General features: G+C 45.2%; 1 protein-coding gene across 1 annotated transcript in view; it reads left to right on the forward strand.

Annotated features, from left to right (window-relative positions):
* Positions 1-13027, forward strand: part of POLRMT (RNA polymerase mitochondrial) — a 95131-nt gene that overhangs the window by 55326 nt on the left and 26778 nt on the right. The window contains exons 12-14 of the mRNA XM_075352851.1: positions 2687-2809; positions 2893-3072; positions 3648-3734. Of these exons, the coding sequence (XP_075208966.1) occupies positions 2687-2809; positions 2893-3072; positions 3648-3734 (390 nt within the window). The remainder of the gene's footprint in view (positions 1-2686; positions 2810-2892; positions 3073-3647; positions 3735-13027) is intronic.

Genomic DNA, 13027 nt, shown 5'->3' on the forward strand with positions numbered 1-13027 from the left:
GTTTTTTTTGCCGCACGAAAAAACGTGCCAGGCAACGTTCCATCCGGCCGCCGCATCGGCTACATCTGCCGCATGCGGCAAAAAACGGACGGAACGCAAGGCCATGCGGCACAATGCGGCACTAATTAAAGTCTATGCAGGAAAATCGCAACCGGCAGCAAAAAAAAACGGTTGCGATTTTCATGCAAAGTGCCGGATTGTGCCGCATAGCAAAAACCGGAGGTGTGAAAGTAGCCTAAGTGCCACATGAAAGTCACTAAAGGGTGCCAGCTTAGAAAATGCAGGGAGGTGGAACATTATATAGGTTTTTCTCATCTATCTATCTATCTATCTATCCCTCTATCTATCCTCTATATCTATCTATCTATCCCTCTATCTATCTATCTATCTATCTATCTATCCCTCTATCTATCTATCTATCTCTATCTATCTATCTATCTATCTATCTATCTATCCATCTATCCCTCTATCTATCTATTCATCTATCTATCCCTCTATCTATCTATCTATTCATCTATCCATCTTTCCCTCTATCCATTATCTGTCTATCGATTATCTTTATTATTTATTGCAGGGACAAACCTGCGGTAAATCCGCGGCAAATTCGCGGCAAATTCGCGGCAAATCCGCGGCAAAAACGCATGCGGATTTGGTGCGGATTTTTTCCGCAGGTCCGGAAATCTTTCACTGGCAGAAGTTTCTCAAGAAATTTTCTTGAGAAACTTCACATTTCTAGTGCGCACATAGCCTAAGTCCATCTAGTTCAACTCGTAGCCTAACATGTTGATCCAGAGGAAGGCAAAAAAACCCCAATGTGGCAAATAAGCTCCAATGGGGAAAAAAATTCCTTCCTGACTCCACATACGGCAATCAGACTAGTTCCCTGGATCAACACCCTGTCATAAAATCTAATATACATAACTGGTAATATTAAATTTTTCAAGAAAGGCGTCCAGGCTCTGCTTAAATGTTAGTAGGGAATCACTCATTACAACATCATGCGGCAGAGAGTTCCATAGTCTCACTGCTCGTACAGTAAAGAATCCTCGTCTGTGATTATGATTAAACCTTCTTTCCTCAAGACGTAGCGGATGCCCCCGTGTTCCAGTCGCAGGCCTAGGTGTAAAAAGATCTTTGGAAAGGTCTCTATACTGTCCCCTCATATATTTATACATTGTGATTAGATCCCCCCTAAGCCTTCGTTTTTCCAAACTAAATAACCCCAAGTTTAATAACCTGTCTTGGTATTTCAGCCCACCCATTCCTCTAATAATCTTGGTGGCTCTTCTCTGCACCCTCTCCAGTTCAGCTATGTCCTTCTTATATATCGGTGACCAGAATTGTACACAGTATTCTAAGTGCGGTCGCACTAGTGACTTGTACAGAGGTAGAACTATATTTTTTTCATGAACACTTATACCTCTTTTAATACATCCCATTATTTTATTAGCCCTGGCAGCAGTTGCCTGACACTGTCCACTAAAGTGAAGTTTACCATCCACCCATACACCCAAGTCTTTTTCTGTGTCTGTTTTACCCAGTGTTCTACAATTAAGTACATAATCATAAATGTTATTTCCTCTACCCAAGTGCATGACCTTACATTTATCTACATTAAACTTCAATTGCCACTTCTCAGCCCAATCCTCCAATTTACATAAATCTCCCTGTAATATAAAATTATCCTCCTCTGTATTGATTACCCTGCAGAGTTTAGTATCAACTGCAAATATTAAAATTCTACTCCGCATGCCCCCAACAAGGTCATTTATAAATATGTTGAAAAGAAGCGGGCCCAATACTGACCCCTGTGGTACCCCATTATGAACTGAGACCCAGTCCGAGTACGTACCATTAATAACCACCCTTTGTTTCCTATCACTGAGCCAGTTTTTAACCCAGTTACACATATTTTCCCCTATCCCCATTATTCTCATTTTATGTACCAACCTTTTGTGTGGCACCGTATCAAAAGCTTTTGAAAAGTCCATATACACAACATCCACTGCATTTCCCTGGTCCAGGCTTGAACTTACCTCTTCATAGAAGCTGATCAAATTAGTTTGACAGGATCGATCCCGCATAAACCCATGTTGATACTCTGTCATAAGGTTATTTTTCTTGAGATACTCCAGTATAGCATCTCTCAAGAAACCCTCAAGGATTTTACCAACCGTAGAGGTTAAACTTACCGGCCTATAATTTCCCGGCTCAGTTTTTGTCCCCTTTTTGAATATTGGCACCACATTTGCTATGCGCCAGTCCTGCGGTACCGACCCTGTTATTAAGGAATCTGAGAAGATTAAAAATAGTGGTCTATCTATCACAGAACTCAATTCCTGTAGTACTCTGTGGTGTATGCCATCCGGGCCCGGAGATTTGTCAACCTTAGTGATTTCGAGGCGGCGGCGTACTTCCAGCTGGGTTAAGCAGGTAATACTCAAGGGTGAATTTATGGTATCACTGGTCATGTCATCTGCCATGGCATTTTCTTGTATAAAAACCGTAGAAAAAAAGTCATTCAGCAGGTTGGCTTTACCCTCATCCCCCTCCACCATTTCACCAAGACTATTTTTAAGGGGGCCAACACTATCGCTTTTCAGTTTTTTACTGTTTATGTAGTTAAAGGATATTTTAGGATTATTTTATTAATTCTGAATAATTTTCATACAAATGGTTCCTTCAGGATGGATCTTGTAATGGTCTCCAGCATTACGCTGCCCTTGGAAGAGATGAAATTGGAGCCAGGTCTGTAAACCTAATGCCCAGTGAGACCCCTCAGGATGTGTATAGCGGGGTTGCTCAGCAGGTAATGTATCATTGACTATTGTGGATGATACTAGTAATATATATGATGATTTTCACATGTTCATTTCCACCTTTTGTCATCAGGTTGAGGAATTCCGTAAGATTGATGCCAAGAAAGGAATTAAAATTGCTCAGGTTCTTGAAAAGTTTATTGGACGTAAAGTGGTAAAGCAGACTGTGATGACTGTGGTGTATGGAGTGACTCGATATGGAGGAAGGCTTCAGATTGAAAAAAGACTACGAGAGTTGGATTCTTTCCCACAGGTTTGTAGGGAATCGAGGATAGTGTAATAGAAAATGTGTGACAAGTGTATAAAAGATTATGGGCCGGATTCATTATTGCCTGTTTTTTTCTGTTTGTAGTGTTTTGTGCTTTTTTTTTTCTTTTTTCTATTTTTGTTTGCACCTTGTTAATCTTTCTATTTCCACTTCTTAAGTCTTTTTGATATGTGCTCATGCATTTTAGTTTGCCATTGTAAGCGAAGTTTATGGTATCCAGGTTTTTTCACTTTTTGGAAAGTCTCTAATGTACTCCAGTTACACCACGCTTCCAAGTAATTGAATGTGCCCAGATTATTTTGGCACAACTTTTGCTCCATTTTTGCCTAAATTACAACTTTTTTTTTTTTCTCTAAAAAGTAAAATAAAGGATAAAGACAAAGCATTTTTGACTTTGTGCAAAATTCAAGAACTGCATCTGCTATTTTGAAGAATTTGCATAAAAGGAAAAGTGAAAACCCAGAAGTGATGAATCTGGGCCTAGATATGGAACTCTGTTCTCTCTGTGACTGAATCATTGTATCTGCCCCAATAAATGAATAGTTTCTCTCTCCTCCTAGGAGTATGTCTGGGAAGCCTCCCATTATCTTGTCCAGCAAGTTTTCAGCAGTCTAAAAGAAATGTTTTCTGGCACAAGATCCATTCAGGTAACATTACCTTTCCAAGCCAATCCATCATGTAGTGTCTAAGAACCAAGTGACCAGACAGTATTAGCAACAAAATAGAAAGAAAAACTGGGCACTAAACAGTTAACACTTCATCTGGCTCACTCCAATTAAGTTTTGAGCAGGTCTATTGCAAGTTATCTGTCTGCTCCTAGAGCCCACACTATATGGCTGTAGTGAAACAATCAGTGCGTGGTGCTCATTTCAAAGAGACTTCAAATGTTGCAGAATCCATAAGAACGAAAGGCACTCACCAAGACTTGCTGTAACGGGAATTTATTTCCACATCGGATTACAGGTTGCGGCAGTGGGGGAGAGGTGTGCACGGAGCACGTGGACGACGGCCGTTTCGCTGTAATCTCTGGCGCTTCGAGTCCACGAGTACCTGACGTCAGTTCCTATTTCTTTGTCGCTCCATTGGGAGACCCAGACAATTGGGTGTATAGCTTCTGCCTCCGGAGGCCACACAAAGTATTACACTTTAAAAGTGTAACCCCTCCCCTCTGCCTATACACCCTCCCGTGGACCACGGGCTCCTCAGTTTTATGCTTTGTGTGGAAGGAGGCACACATCCACTCATGCATTCTCAACTTAGTTATGTCGGTTGGAAGAAAAGAGGGCCCCCACGGGGCCCCCGGCATGTTCCCTTCTCACCCCACTTCGTCGGCGGTGTTGTTAAGGTTGAAGTACCCATTGCGGGTACAGAGGCTGGAGCCACATGCCGTCTCCTTCACCATCCCTTAAGCGGCTCTGGGAGAAGTGGGATCCTAAGCGGTCATCCATTTACTGGGACCGTGCTCCATCCGCAGCCCCTGTGGGAACCTGCCGGACCGGAGCCTCTTCAACCTCAGGGACCGGGCCCTGCAACTCAAAGGTACTCTGTGTCCCCATAGGGGACTGTGCAGGGAGCGCACCTTCTTCCCGGAAGCCGCGGCAGCTGCTGAATTCAGGAGGCCGGCGGACTTCCGCGCCGACCGTGCCTGCTTGTCGGGCGCAGTCTCAAATTTAGTCCCCGGCTTCATCGCGGCCTAGTCGCAAAAATCCCACCCCCGGGCCTGCCTGTCAGGGGTAAGGGCGGGATTACCGACCTGACGTCGGATGTGAGGGCTGGAGCATCCTGCATGTTTCCTCCCCCCTCACTGATCACTGTGGGGACCCCAGATTCCCGCACTTTTGCTGGCGCCGCCCACGGCTCCACTCCTTCCCTGAGAGCTCCGGCAGCCATTTTTTGGCATTCTGCCGGTGGAGGATTCTCAGTGAACAGCTCTGCAGCTCCGGGGGATCCAAGACAGGGAATCTGGAGGACACACTCCGCTCGTTAGCGGTCGGTAAGCCACACCGGTCACCCGGTGCTGGTCCCCCTAGGGTGCCGGATTAGATACGTATATATCTATATCTATCTGTTCGGTGGGCTGTATACCCCTTTCCCATATACCCTCAGTGATCACTCTCCTAGGAGACAACAGCATGTCGTCCACAAGGAGCAAAGCTGCTAAGGCACAGGGTTTTTTTGCGGCCTGTACCTCTTGTGGGGCTATGTTACCTGCGGGTTCCACCTACCCTCACTGTGAGCAATGCTCGACCCCTGTTTCGCTTGCTCAGCCGGAGCCTCGGACACTGGTGGGCCCCTCGGCTCATGTAGACCCCCCTGCTCCCCCTGACCAGGCTGCAGGGACAGAGTTCGCCTCTTTTGCTGAGAAACTCTCTGAGTCTCTTTCTCAATCCATTGCACAGTCTATGGACAAATGGTCTTCTAAGCTGCTAGAGGCTTTGCAGTCCACACCGGACCCTTCACAGGCCCCGGCCCCTGTTGGCTCGTCGCCTCCAGGCCCCTCTCGGTCCGCGCCACAGCGCGCTCATAGGTTGGCCCCTCGGTCTCAGGCGGAGGACTCCTGCCCGGACCGCAGCCCCCGACCGGCTAAGCGGTCTCGCTGGGACTCTTCCCCGACTTCCTCTCGCTGCTCGGGATCCCAGCTTGAGGACTCTCTGGAGGACGAGGCGGATGTCGCAGCTCAGGGCACGTCGCCCTTAACCTTGATACACCTGAGGGGGACGCCTTAGTAAATGGGAGACTTCCTAGCATCGATCGACATCAAGGATGCTTATCTCCATGTACCGATCGCACCCGAGCATCAACGTTTCCTGCGTTTCGCCATCGGGGACGAACACCTCCAGTTCGTGGCATTGCCTTTCGGCTTGGCGACAGCACCACGGGTTTTCACCAAAGTCATGGCATCCGTTGTGGCAGTCCTGCATTCTCAGGGCCACTCGGTGATTCCCTACTTGGACGATCTCCTAGTCAGGGCCCCGTCTCGGGTGGCGTGTCAACAAAGTCTATCTGTCGCTCTGGCGACTCTCCAGCGGTTCGGGTGGATCATCAACTTCCCGAAATCCAAGTTGACACCGACCCAATCACTGACGTACCTTGGGATGGAGTTTCATACCCAGCAAGCGTTAGTCAAGCTTCCGAGAGACAAACAGCTTTCTCTGCAGGCAGGGGTGCAATCCCTTCTTTGGAGTCAGTCACACCCCTTAAGGCGCCTCATGCACTTCCTGGGGAAGATGGTGGCAGCTATAGAGGCAGTCCCGTTCGCGCAATTCCATCTTCGGCCACTCCAATGGGACATTCTCCGCAAATGGGACAGGAGTTCGGCTTCCCTCGACAGGAACGTCTCTCTTTCCCTTGCAACCAAGACGTCACTTCAGTGGTGGCTCCTTCCCAACTCTCTGTCGCAGGGAAAATCCTTCCTACCCCCAACCTGGGCTGTGGTCACCACGGACGCGAGCCTGTCAGGGTGGGGAGCGGTTTTTCTCCACCACAGGGCTCAGGGAACCTGGACTCCGATAGAGTCTTCCCTTCAGATCAATATTCTGGAGATAAGGGCAGTGTATCTAGCCCTATTGGCTTTTCATCGGTGGCTGGAGGGCAGGCAGATCCGTATCCAGTCGGACAACGCCACTGCCGTCGCATACATCAACCACCAAGGCGGCACTCGCAGTCGTCAAGCCTTCCAGGAAGTCTGACGGATTCTGCAGTGGGTGGAAGCCACAGCTTCCACCATCTCCGCAGTTCACATCCCGGGCGTAGAAAACTGGGAAGCAGATTTTCTCAGTCGTCAGGGCATGGACGCGGGGGAATGTTTCGAGAGATCTGTCGCCGCTGGGGAACGCCGGACGTCGATCTCATGGCGTCACGGCACAACAACAAAGTCCCGGCATTCATGGCACGGTCTCAGGATCACAGAGCTCTGGCTGCGGACGCGTTAGTTCAGGATTGGTCGCAGTTTCGACTGCCTTATGTGTTTCCTCCTCTGGCCATGCTGCCCAGAGTGTTACGCAAGATCAGGTCCGACTGCCGTCGCGCCATTCTCGTCGCTCCAGACTGGCCGAGGCGGTCGTGGTACCCGGATCTGTGGCATCTCACGGTGGGTCAACCGTGGGCGCTTCCAGACCGCCCAGATTGCTGTCACAAGACCCGTTTTTCCATCTGAATTCTGTGGCCCTCAACCTGACTGTGTGGCCATTGAGTCCTGGCTCCTAGCGTCTTCAGGGTTATCTCAGGATGTCATTGCCACCATGAGACAGGCCAGGAAGCCTACGTCCGCCAAGATCTATTATAGGTCTTGGCGAATCTTCCTATCCTGGTGCGCTAATAACGGTTTTACTCCATGGCCGTTTGCCTTACCCACTTTTCTTTCATTCCTTCAATCCGGAATGGACAAGGGTTTGTCACTTGGCTCTCTCAAGGGCCAAGTATCGGCGCTCTCCGTGTTTTTTCAAAAGCGCCTAGCCAGGCTTCCGCAGGTCCGCACGTTCCTGCAGGGAGTTTGCCACATAGTCCCACCTTACAAGCGTCCGCTGGAACCCTGGGATATTAACAGGGTGCTAACGGCTCTTCAGAAACCACCTTTCGAGCCGCTGCGGGATGTCTCTCTATCACGTCTTTCGCAGAAGGTGGCCTTCCTAGTGGCAGTCACATCACTTCGGAGAGTGTCTGAGCTAGCAGCGCTGTCATGCCAAAGCCCCCTTCCTGGTGTTTCACCAGGATAAGGTGGTTCTGCGTCCGGTCCCGGAATTTCTCCCTAAGGTGGTTTCCCCTTTTCATCTCAATCAGGATATCTCCTTGCCTTCATTTTACCCTAATCCAATTCACCAGTGTGAAAAGGATTTTCACTCTTTGGATCTTGTGAGAGCACTCCGGCTCTACGTGTCTCGCACGGCGCCCCTGCGTCGTTCAGATGTGCTCTTTGTCCTTGTCGCTGGCCAGCGTAAGGGCTCGCAGGCTTCCAAGTCAACCTTGGCTCGGTGGATCAAGGAACCGATTCTCGAAGCCTACCGTTCTTCTGGGCTTCCGCTTCCTTCAGGGCTGAAAGCCCATCCCATTCTACCAGAGCCGTGGGTGCGTCCTGGGCATTGCGACATCGGGCTACGGCTCAGCAGGTGTGTCAGGCAGCTACGTGGTCTAGTCTGCACACTTTCACGAAACACTAAACACCTATGCTTCGGCAGACGCCAGTCTAGGTAGGCGAGTCCTTCAGGCGGCGGTTGCCCACCTGTAAGAGGGGGCCGTTTTTTTTTTCGGCTTTTTTATTGAGGTATTCTTTTACCCACCCAGGGACTGCTCTTGGACGTCCCAATTGTCTGGGTCTCCCAATGGAGCGACAAAGAAGAAGGGAATTTTGTTTACTTACCGTAAATTCCTTTTCTTCTAGCTCCTATTGGGAGACCCAGCACCCGCCCCTGTGCCCTTCGGGCTGGTTGTTCTTTTGTGTACACATGTTGTTCATGTTGAATTGTTCTTTTGGTTCATGGTTTGCAGTTCTCCGAACATCCTTCGGATTGAATTTACCCTAGACCAATTTATAAGTTTTCTCCTTACTGCTTTTGCACCAAAACTGAGGAGCCCGTGGTCCACCGGAGGGTGTATAGGCAGAGGGGAGGGGTTACACTTTTAAAGTGTAATACTTTGTGTGGCCTCCGGAGGCAGAAGCTATACACCCAATTGTCTGGGTCTCCCAATAGGAGCTAGAAGAAAAGGAATTTACGGTAAGTAAACAAAATTCCCTTCTTTTTTTACATAGGTATCACATCTGAATTCTGACGTTATTCGTGATTTACAAACTATTAAAAGTGAAATAACATACATCAAAATGGACCGTGACAATGAGCGGTATACGGGCATAGTTATCATTAGAGCAATATTATAACATGAAAATTGGCATAAATAACCTTGTAATTTATCTTGCATTACTCTCTTATAGTTAGGTTATAAAAAAGGGGAAAATGCTGTTATATTAATTTATTGAAAGCATCTATCTCCTTTTTTTTCTCTAAGTAAAACACTTTCCTTGGGACTCATTCTACTATATTAATAAATGCTTTCTTTTCTATGAAACTAGTTCATTACAAATTGGTCATACTATGAATATATACCTTTTTATGAATACCAATCTCATGTATTTTTTTTTATATAAGAGGGGAAAACTATAAGGTATTGCCAGAGCCACAATCAATATAACCGTAAAATTCTATTATCTACAAAAAGACTAGAAAGTCATTTCTTTCATTAAAGCCAAGAGGACCCAAGGCGTTATATTTAATTATATATTGTGACTCTCTTTGTAATAATAATTCTGAAGATCTCCTCCTTCTGCTGTGGGTTCCACTTTTTCTAATCCCGCAAATTTTAACACCTTTTTATCTGCTCCATCAAAGTCTTGAACATGTTTTATCATTTTAGTCGCACCTATGCCAGTCTCAATTGAATTACAGTGTTCCCTAAACCTGATAAATAAGGAGTGGATGGTCTTTCCTATATAGTACAGTCCGCAAGGACAGAAGACGATATACACCTGCTACACTTACTATTCATAAAGGTATATTTTCATAGTATGACCAATTTGTAATGAGCTAGTTTTATAGAAAAGAAAGCATTCATTAATATACCGTAGTAGAATGAGTCCCAAGGAAAGTTTTTGTTTTTTTTTCTTATTGAGAAAAAAGAGGAGATAGATGCTTGCAATAAATTATTATAACAGTATTTTCCCCTTTTTTTTTCAACCTAAATATGAGAGAGTAAAGCAAGATAAATTACAAGGTTATTTATGCCAATTTTCATGTTATAATATTGCTCTAATGATAACTATGCCCGTATACCGCTCATTGTCACTGTCCATTTTGATGTATGTTATTTCACTTTTAATTGTTTTTAAATTACTGATGACGTCAGAATTCAAGTGTATGTAAAAAAAATAGGAACTGACGTCAGGTACTCGTGGACTCGTTTAAGCGCCAGAGACTAGCGCGAAACGGCCGTCGTCCACGTGCTCCGTGCACCCCCCTCCCTCACTGCTGCAACCTGTAATCCGATGTGGAAATAAATTCCCGTTACAGCAAGTTTTGGTGAGTGCCTTTCGTTCTTATGGATTCTGCAACATGACCAGACAGTATTACTGTGTGCATTCCCACAATCTTGTCATTGTTACTAAGTGATAGCAGATAACCCAGGACACTACATAATTTACCTGCTGAGTCTATGGAAATCTGCATGAATAAGACAATCCCACCAAATATCTTGGGAAAGTGAATGGAAAATGAACGTACCGTTGGGAAAAGAAATATTTCATACTTTGCCGATTTTTGCAAGTTTTCCCACCTACAAAGAATGCAGAGGTCTGTAATCTTATTGTAGGTACACTTCACCTGTGACAGACAGAATTAAAAAGAAAATCCATAAAATCATTGACATTGATCTATATATATATATTTTTTTTAATAATGAGTTTGCATTTTATTGCATGAAATAAGTATTTGGTACAATAGAAAAACGGAACTTAATATTTGGTACAGAAACCTTTGCAATTACAGAGACCAGATGTTTCCTGAAGATTGCACACACTGCAGCAGAGATTTTGGCCCACTCCTCCACTCAGATCTTCTGCAGATATTTTGGGTATGTTTATGAGTAATAGTGAGTTTCAGCTCCTTACAAAGATTTTCTATTGGGGTCAGGTCTGGGTACTGTCTAGCCCACTCCAGTACCTTGAAATGCTTCTCGCAGAGCCACTCCTTAGTTGCCCTGACTGTGTGTTTCGGGTCACTGTCCTGACCCAGCCATGACCCATCTTCAATGCTCTTACTGAGGGAAGGAGGTTGTTGGCCAGAACCTATCGATATATGACCCTATCCCTTCAACATGGTGCAGTTAAAGCAACCCCAATGTATGATGTTTCCACCCATATTCTTCACGTTTGGTACTCTGTTTTTGGGATTTACTACTCATCCTTCTTCTTCCTCCAAACACAGCAAGTGGAGTTGATACCAAAATGTTCAATTTTGGTCTCATCTGACCACATGACCTTCTCCCCTGCCTCCTCTTACTAACAGTAATCTTTGAGACTGTTGTCCCAGCTCTCTTCGGCTCATTGACCAGGTCCTTCTGTGAAATTTTGCGCTGATTCCTGACCTTTCTCAGAATCTTCCTTACCGCACGAGGCGAGATCTTGCATGGAGCCTCAGACTGAGTAAGATTGACAGTCATCTTGCGAATCTTCTATTTTCTAATAATTGTGCCAACAGTTGTTGCCTTCTCACCAGGATGATTGCCTAATGTCCTGTAGCCCATCCCAGCTTGTGTAGATCTACAATTTTAGCCCTGATGTCCTTAGACAGCTCTTTGGTCTTGGCCATTGTGGAGAAGTTGAAGTGTGATTGACTGAGTCTGTGGACAGGTGTCTTTTACACAAGTAACGAGTTCAAACAGGTACAATTAATACAGGTAATGAGTGCAGGGTAGGAGCTTCTTAATGAAAAAATAACAGGTCTGTGAGAGCCAGAATTCTTTCTGGTTGGTAGGTGATCAAATACTTATTTCATGCAATAAAATGCAAATTATTACTTATCATACAATTATCATACAATGTGATTTTCTGTTTTATTTTTGAGGATTCTGTCTGTCACAGTTGAATTGTAATTATGATAAAAATTATAGACCTCTCTGTTCTTTGGGAAAACGTGCAGAATCGGCAGAGTATCAAATACTTTTTTTTTTCCACTGTATATGTCTGTATAGCTGTGAATGGGAGTGGAATCATGTAACTAACCAACAGGCAATAATACAGTGCCTTGAAAAAGTATTCATACCCTTGAACTTTTCCTAATTTTTTCACGTTACCCCAACAAACTTAAATGTATGTTATTTGGATCTTATGTTATATGCTAATTGAAAGTAACAAGTAGTTGTGAAGCATGAAATAAATAATACGTGGGTTTCAAGATATTTTAGAAATACAAATCTGAAAATTGTGACGTGCATTTGTATTCAGCCCCCCCCAAGTCAATACTTTGTAGGACCACCTCTTGCTGCAATTAGGCCATGTGTGCACGTTGCGTAATTACATGCTTTTATGCTGCGTTCTGCACCGCAGCGTAACAGCATGCATCCTGCGTCCCTAGGACAATCTATATAGATTGTGCACAATCCATCCGCACGTGGCTTTTTAGGACGCAGGGTTTTGCATGCTGTCAAAACGCTGCGTTCTAAAAAGTAACATGTCAATTGTTTTGTGCGTTCTGGATGCTTTCTCCCCTCTGTCTATGGGAGAGGCAGCATCCAGAACACATGAATTCTGCAGGAATTCTGTAGACACCAACCTTTCAAAAAGGAGCTTTTCAGATGCATTCTGAATAACACAAGCAGTGACTTTATGCTGTGGTGCAGAATGCACTTACGTGCGCACATGCCCTTACTGCAAGTCTTTTGGGTTATGTCTGCCCTTTGCCTGGTTAAATGCTGAAATTTTTGCCAATTCTTTGAAAAATAGCTGTAGCTCAGTGAGATTGGATGGAGGCATCTGTAAACAGCAGTTTTCAAGTCTTGGTACAGATTCTCAATGGGATTTACGTCTGGTCTGTGCCTGGGCCGTTAACACACATGAATATACTTTGGTGTATACCATTCCATTGGAGCTCTGACAATATTTAGAGTGGTTGTACTGCTGGAAGATAAAGCTACACCCTGGTTTCAATTCTTTTGCAGTCTCTAACAGGTTTTCCTCCAGGATTGCCCTGTATTTAGCTCCATCCATCTTCATATCAACTCTTACCAGCTTCTCATCTGACCAGAGCACCTTCTTCCACATGCTAGTTCTGTCCCCTACATGGCTATGTGCGAATTGAAAATGGGATTTCTTATTGCTTGCTTTTAAAAATAATTTTCTCCTTGCCACTCTTCCATAAAGGCCAGATTTGTGGAGTATATGAGTGAGGGTTCTTTT

The sequence above is a fragment of the Anomaloglossus baeobatrachus genome, chromosome 1, assembly GCF_048569485.1.
Source record: "Anomaloglossus baeobatrachus isolate aAnoBae1 chromosome 1, aAnoBae1.hap1, whole genome shotgun sequence".
In the NCBI taxonomy this organism is placed as follows: Eukaryota; Metazoa; Chordata; class Amphibia; order Anura; family Aromobatidae; genus Anomaloglossus; species Anomaloglossus baeobatrachus.